Here is an 8163-nt window from a genome sequence, read left to right as displayed (position 1 = left end):
CCCCCCCCCCCCCCTCTCCCCCTTTTTATCTTTTATTTCTTCGTGTATGAAATTCATTTTATGTGACTGATTGCTGCAATGGCCTATTTTCTCTTTTATTATTAAATAAGTTGACAGTCAACAACAAACGGTATGATGACATTTCATTTCACAATGCATGAACTTATATGGTATTCTCTATATCTATACTAGAGTAGATGCTTCTATATCATTCAGCATTAAATAAATAAATCTCTACATAGCTCTGCTCTTAAAAGTATGGAGAACTTGTTGAAGCTGAAACCAGATCTGCTAACAGCCCAGAACTCTTTTGCTGCAGAAACCCAATTCTTATTTGTCATACCAATGCGTTTTGTATGTTGGATGTGTCTTTTTGGATCAGGATGTTGGATCGTTCTAGTGTGGCTCAGTGGTCCAGTCTGGTGAACTGAGATTAGGTACTGCTCTAAGATTTTAGTATCGCTACCATGAGGTTTTGTTTTAACAGTTTAAGTAGGATTGCACTAGTAGTTTAGTGCATTCATGTGTAGTATTGGAGGTCTTGAGTGGAATCTCTGAATAGGCATGTTCCTAAGAAAGAGTCTTTTTTTTTCTTCATAAATAAATAAATAAATAATATAATATAAATGGCTGAACATCCCACAACCTGGGAGACTAATCATCAACTTCAAATCGGATTGTTTGGACCTGATTTAGTCAATGGTCCATGGAAACGTTGAGATAGCCACATTAGGTAATGTATGAAATTTGTGCCTATTAGCAACAAAAATTCAATTTCACCAAAAAATCAATGGTTACTATGGTACCATAGATTATAGATATGACTTTTGGAATATTTTGCTAGATGGGGATTACAGTAACTATGTACTGTATCACCCGAGTGATAGGGTCTTTATCTAAAGTTATGATCAAGGCCATAGTAGTTGTAGTGATGGATGACTTATCATGGTTAATCATGCAATACAGGTTGCTTTCAGCACTTCAGATGATAATTAGAGTTGCCGGTTGATTAGAGTGTTTTGAGTGGAGAAAGGCAAGCAAAGTATTGATTTCTAGCTAGTCCAATTGATTAACTAATAGAATAGCCATCTCGTTGATTGGCTGAGCAGTTTTAGTGATATTCTTAAAAGCAATGGTATGACATAACTATTGATTTAGAACACAGACCATATTTCAGCAACAAATTTTGGTCGAATTGTCATTCTCCACATAGTTCTGGATGGTGGCATTATAATTATATTTACAAAAGGTGCTTCATTTTCCAGTTCAATCTGTCTCAGTCCCAATAATGGAACCAAGTGACTTCATCTCCTTCCTTCTTCCTTCTAGATGGTAGGAAAGCCATCTGTTTTTATGAAGGTGTAATTAGTAATTACATTCTATGGATTGAACAAAGTAAGACATGGTTGTATGCGTCGGATGGAATTTACAGGAATTTGCATTACTGAGTTTGGATGTTGGAAAGAAGGTTATTCAGTGGGGCTAGAAAAAGGATTGTGTTTATCTAGCTCTTCTAAGATCCTTATCCAGAAGAAATAATGGGATTATTTCTGTTTATCTTTGCCAATGTTTTGCTTAAGTCTGCGACATTGATTGTAGTTCTAATTCTAATTCTGTTGTCTCTTTGTTCTTTCTCGAAGTGCGAATGAAAATATGCGTGGTTTTAACTGAAATTAATTAGTGCTGATCCCTTTCTCCTTATATTCTCTTTCCTTTGTCATTTGTCATGAGGAAGTTGCTGCTGCCCTCTATTGCCACTGTTATTATGTTGTCAATGATTGATTTCATTTGTCATAAACATTATCTTCCATTTTGAGCTGGCATGATACTGATGGCTATTTCTTTCCTTTTTTTCTCCTCCAGTGTAATAAGATTTGGAGGCTTGCTGTTTGGGGGGAAACTGCGATTACTCTTGCATGTCCTTTGCGTTCAACATTTTTTGTGCTAGCATATTTCTAACTTGGGGACGCTGAAGAAGGACATAAGCTTCCAAATTTCTATTTGAGAAACTTTTGAAAAATTTGACTTCTCTGTGCGATCTAGATGGTTGGCAATGACATTTGCAAGCAACACTATGATTAGATGTATGTTGGACTGGGCTGTCCAAATATGGTTTTCATCTGATCTCATGCTAGTTTCACAGCTCTTGTTTGTCCCCTTTGAAATTGAGTTAAATGGATAGAAAGCCCGACAAAGTGACGATGGAGCAATCCAAAAGTTATAACCAGTTACGTTACAATTCCATAGAATCTAGGAATGAGGAGGTTGGCACTGCAAATCAAAGGCTTGTGCAGGATCCATCAAGCTTCATTAATACTAATATGATACCTCCAGAATTTACTATGTCAGGGGGAGCCAGACCTGTACTGAATTACTCAATTCAAACAGGTGAGGAATTTGAATTTATGCGAGAACGGGTCAATCCTCGAAGGCACTTGGTTCCAAATGCTGCCAGTGATTTGAACAGTGCAACAGGGTATATGGATTTGAAAGGCATTCTGGGCATTAGTCATACAGGATCTGAAAGTGGGTCAGATATATCAATGCTTGGTACTGTAGAGAAAGGTCGAGTTAAGGAATTTGAGAGGAAGGACTCATCACTAAGTGAAAGCAAAGGTTATTATAATTCTATGCGATCTGTACCACGTACCACATCAGGAAGTGGTATTGGTCGAGGGGTTCATGGGTATGCCTCTTCAGGGGCCTCTGATAGCTCATCAACAAAGTTGAAGTTTCTTTGCAGTTTTGGTGGTAAAATCTTACCTCGGCCCAGTGATGGAAAGCTCAGGTATGTTGGAGGTGACACACGTATTGTTCGGATAAGCAAGGACATTTCTTGGCAGGAGCTTTTGCAGAAAACATTGTCAATGTACAACCAACCTCATACAATCAAGTATCAGCTTCCTGGGGAGGATCTGGATGCTTTGGTCTCTGTATCTTGTGAAGAGGACCTGCAGAATATGATTGAGGAATGTAATGTTATAGAAGATGAAGGATCACAGAAACTTAGGATGTTTTTGTTTTCTGCAACTGATGTTGATGACCCTCATTCTAATCCAAGTAGCATCGAAGGGGATCCTGAAATTCAATATGTAGTTGCAGTAAATGGCATGGATGTAAGCCCCAAAAGGAACTCCGGTGGGGATGTTGTACCAAGCACTTCAACAAATAACTTGGATGAGTTACTAAATCTTGATTTTAAAAAGGAGACCAGTAGGGTTGCAGCACAGTCTTCTGAGGCTAGCGTTGCTACTTTAGCAGATATTCTTGCCCCTCCTGTTACTCAGTTGTGTCAGCCGACCCCATCAAGTTCATCTAGTACTTTTGATACCCATGTGCAGTCTTATGAGGGTCAGATAATGCATCATAGAGAAGCTGAGCAATACCCATTTTCTGCTGCCCACCCACCACATGGCTTCCGTGATGTGGATGGGAGGAGTGTGCCAATGCAATATGGTTTCTATCCCAATCCTTCTAATCATGCCCGGTTTGTGGAAAGCCCAGTTCCTATGCCTCTCCATGGGATTTTGACACCGCAAAGAGGCTTGACCGGAGGGAAGCCATATGGTGGCTCCATGGGACAGGATCCAGAAGTGTCAATAAAGGATGCTAAGATGAAAGTTGATGGTTCAGTTCAGCAGAAAAGTGAAGATGAACGAATTCAATCTTTAGAAAATGAATGTGTTGTTTCTTCACAGCCAAGTGATGCTTTTGTTCCAAGTTTTATTCAGGCTGAAGAGCCATCAATTGCTACTTCAGTGCCAGAGAAAGTGCTGGCTTTGTCTTCTAAAAATAATGCAAAGCTCAAGGATCCTGTACAGAGCCCAGTGCTCCCTGACTGTGGGAATGCTGCACAAACTCTTAAGCCTAACGAAGATGACCATTACCACTCATCTGGTGGAGCATTTACCGCTGGATATACTGAATCTGAACCTGAGCTTGGCTATCTGGAGCCACCTCTGCTTCCTGAGAGGAATGAGAGGATCTTTCGTTCTGAGAGGATTCCTATAAGGGAGCAGGCGGAGTTACTCAACCGGTTGTCAAAGTCTGATGATTCCTTTGGTTCTCAGTTTTTGATGTCTCATGCATGTTCTGATCTGGCACAGCATGATTCAGTTACAGAAGGCACTGATAAATTACATGGAGGAGGAAATGTGGCTTCCCAGACAGAGCAGACAATGTCTTCAGCAAAACCACCCTATGCAAACCCTCCAACTATTGAAGATGGGCTGGTGCAAGTTGTGAAGTACAAAGAATTAGCTAATGTGACCAGTCAAATGAAACCCAACTTTTCTGAAGAGCGGTTGGACTCCAAGCTTCATAAATCTGAATCAAACCATGCATTACTCAGGCCAGTTGATGATAAAGATGCTAAGAATGAGGATGCATTCCACCATGACACTGATAAGTGCAGACCCCAAAAAGAACCATCTGCTAGTGAAATAGTAGGATCAGAATTTCCATCTGCAAGCCAGGATACTTCTCTGAAGCACCAAGAATCTCTGTCTAGTCATTTGGGAGAGGTAGCTCCCAAGGCTACCTATAGTAACTACCCAGAAGGGAACACGCATCCTTATCCATGGACAGGTAGCTCAGCTAGACCTGTTTCTCGAGAGGAATCATCAGTTGGTGTTTCTGGACCAGAGCAGGGAGATATTCTTATTGATATCAATGATCGATTTCCTCATGATTTTATTTCTGATGTATTTTCTCGGGCAAGACTCTCAGAGGGTTCCTCTGGTATTAATCCATTACCCAAAGATGGCGCTGGTTTGAGCTTGAACATGGAGAACCATGAACCTCAACATTGGTCATTCTTTCAAAAACTCGCACAAGATGAATTTGTTAAGAAAGGTGTTTCTCTTATTGACCAAGATCATCTTGGTTTTTCATTCCCTCTTACAAAAGTTGATGAGGGAAGTGCTAGAGCTTATAACTTTTTGCTTCTAAAGAGTGAGGGTGTTGGCTCAGGCCTTACTGATTCTCAAATCAATTTTGATGACAAACTTCATTTAGAATCATCTGGTCTTCTTGGAGCTGATGCAATCAGTTCTCATCCTGATTACGTTCATGCTCAGGACAAAGACAGTGAAGGTGTACAGTTTGATGGCATGTCCAATCCGAAAGAGGGCGAGAACATGAGAACACCAGATTCAGATTATGAGGTATTTTCCTTTCTCTCCTTCACTTGCTCCAAATGACTGTTCTAAGCATTGCTCTAACTGCAGTTAGATTTTCTAATTCCATTGTATAATTTGTTTGATTTTTATAGGATGGGAAGTTAACGATGGGAGATATTTTTGGACCTCTGATTGACTCCTCTTTCGGAGATTTTGATATTAGTACTTTGCAGGTATGATGCTTACAGTGTGCCTTGCACATCTACATGAACTTTGAATGATATAATGTTCAGAAATAAATGAAGTCTGTCCATTCTGTTGTTAAGAGTGAACTGATAATATTATCCCCCTCTCAGATTAGCTTTAATGAGGAAGGCACATGATAGGCACATGAAAAATAGATAAAGATAAACAGAGAAAATAGAGAAAACAGGAAGATGGGAAAGACTTACCAGATGCTTTATTGCTCAATTAATTTTACTTACCTTAAAGCATGTCAGGTCCAACAAAGGTTTTGGAGAGAACTTCAAAACAGTAGTCTGCAATCAATTATCTTTTTTGGTTTTTTGAATAGGTAACTCTATTATCATCAAAGACTTGTAAAATAAAAGAGTTACATGACCTCATGTAATTTTGTACATTTTGGAATTTGGAGTCTTACCTGGTTCCTGATGCAGATAAAACACAGATGTCTGTTCATTTTAGTGGAAATAAGCTTTAGTTGGGTTCCATATATGTTGGGCCTTTGGTCCAATGGTTTTTTTTTTTAATAGCCTAATAGGCCACTTTAATGGGCCTAATATGAGTAGGAGGTGGGAATACAGGATTTAATTTATTAGTCAGTCTAGTTAGAGTCTATTTCTTTATTTTAATTGTTATTAAAGTGTTTTAGTTAATATGAAATAGGTTTCTATCAGTCCAGTGTTGTCTTAAGCTGATTTTCTTTATTTTATGCAGAGTTTAGTCAGTTAAGAATATCTCCATGGCAATATATTGGCTGGAGGAGTTTTAAGCTTAGTTTGAGTCTGTTTTGAGTTTTTTTATATAAGGTTGTAGGGGGCTTGCCTTCTAGTCTGTGGTAGCAGTTTGTGATGATTTGTCCCGCCCAACTGTGGTGATGCAGTAGATTGATTGGTGGTGATTCCAATCCAGGCTTGGTGGTGGTTCCATGTCATATCCTTCTTATCTTCTCTTTCAATTCACAGGTCAGTTATTCCTGTGCATACTATTCTGGTTTCTATTTTCAAATCTCAGTTTCTGATCTATAAACTATTGTTTCTGTTGGTTATTTGCTAGTCAATACTTCTATTAGTTCATATTCTGATTCATAGCTTTGGATCAGTTCATTGCAGAAATCGGATTCTATTCTAGTTGAACTTTCTTGTTCAACTAGGATTTTTAAGTATCACTTAATCTACCCATCAAAATCTGCTAAAACTTGACTAAAATATTCCCCTACTCTGCAACACCCGTCAACCAGCTTTTGGTCTGTTTCTGAGTTGTGCTCGCTGAGTTATAAGTTTCCTCCCTTTCTGGTCCAGCAACTCTGTTTTGAGTTTTCTTAACTGAATAGGACATGACCAGACCCCAGAATCTGACCATCTGATTACTCTGAGATTTTGATATCTTGTTCTTCCATATTGAATTAGCCTTCAACCAGGGTTTTATTCAGATGTGAGTTTCTGATTTTGTTTAATTGGTTTTCTCATGAATTCTGGAAAGTTCCTTTATCTGCGATTCTAGTTTTGGTTGTTTTCTGGAATACTTTCCTAAGTGAGCTAGAACCACAGTAGTTCCTGATTTCCATCCTACCTTAAGACTTCAGTAGTTAAGTGGCCTAGGACAACCTAATACTATATTTGTGGATGCTTACTTAGAATGAAAACATGACAAGCATGGTTTAAAGTATCGGTCTGTATCGTATCGTATCGGCCGATACGTATTTGTATCGGTCCTTACCGATACGATACTACCCGATACGATACATGAAATTTTTAAAACCCTTTTGTATCGATACGTATCTTACGATACACACCGATACACCACCGATACGCACCGATACTCACCGATACGTACCGATACTCTATGAAAAATTCAAAATTGAAGTGAAATGTACGTTTCGGTATGTATCGATACGTATCGATGCATATTGGTATGTATCGATCGATACACACCAATAAGTACCGATACGGTCATAAAATGGCCAAAATGGGTAATTTTTTAGAAAAACACAATTTTTTGAGGTGTTTTTGTTCCAAAGTTGCTGCCAACCATTTTTCTCTCTAACTAAAGTGGAAATCAAGGTTGGGAACAAGGATTTTACATTTATGGGACAACTACAAATCTTGAATTCTTAGTGTGATTCTCTCAATTTACTGTTTATGCATAATACATGTTATATATAACTTTTTTTAACTATTTTTTTATGCAAAAGTGTATAAAAAAGTGTTTCCTATCCATTTATGTGCGTATCTTTAACGTATCTTAGCGTATCTTCGATACGATACGATACCCTCCGATACGTATCTTAATTTTGGCCGACCGATACGACGACCCATACCGATACTTTAATCCTTGATGACAAGAGTAAATTTATTGGTTAATAGAAGAGTTCTGAGAAAATAACAGATCATCCTTTGTTTTTGTTTCTTTAGATTTGCACGTCTTAAAATTGGAAGGCTGGAAGGTCTCGGTAGCAACCACTATATTTGTTTTTTTTCCCTTAGACATGGTTTCATCTGTTGTTCTCTAATATGGTACTATGGAGGACCTGCTTAAGAATTTCATCTGCTGGGGCCACCCGAGTTGGAGCAGAATTTCAATTCTTTAGCCATCCAACTAAACTTGACACCTAATTGGCTAATCCTTATTGAGAAGGATTGTGGTTTAGTCTTTCCGGAAATTTAAGTCATGGTTGCCTTGGTGGTTCTTTTGACCAGATCAGTAATTATTCAGATTTCAGATGTAAAATGGGTTTTGGCCTCCAAACATGACAGTTCGATTCTCAATCATACGAATTCTTAAGAGGGGCATAAAAACTAGA

The 8163-nt window shown here is 38.5% G+C and overlaps 1 protein-coding gene across 3 annotated transcripts in view; it reads left to right on the top strand.

The window, feature by feature from the left end:
* The window catches only part of LOC122076209, a 30865-nt gene that overhangs the window by 861 nt on the left and 21841 nt on the right, over positions 1-8163 (top strand). For 2 of the 3 annotated variants that reach the window (XM_042641532.1, XM_042641531.1), the window contains exons 2-3: positions 1864-5165; positions 5273-5353. In XM_042641532.1, the coding sequence (XP_042497466.1) occupies positions 2175-5165; positions 5273-5353 (3072 nt within the window). In that variant the 5' untranslated portion in view covers positions 1864-2174. Of the gene's footprint in view, positions 1-319; positions 438-1863; positions 5166-5272; positions 5354-8163 lie in introns of those variants that run through there. The other variant, XM_042641533.1, reaches the window with a different exon arrangement.

This window comes from Macadamia integrifolia, chromosome 4 (assembly GCF_013358625.1).
Source record: "Macadamia integrifolia cultivar HAES 741 chromosome 4, SCU_Mint_v3, whole genome shotgun sequence".
Lineage (NCBI taxonomy): Eukaryota > Viridiplantae > Streptophyta > Magnoliopsida > Proteales > Proteaceae > Macadamia > Macadamia integrifolia.
Note: the sequence above shows the minus strand (reverse complement) of the source record. Positions and strands in the feature narration are given on the sequence as shown.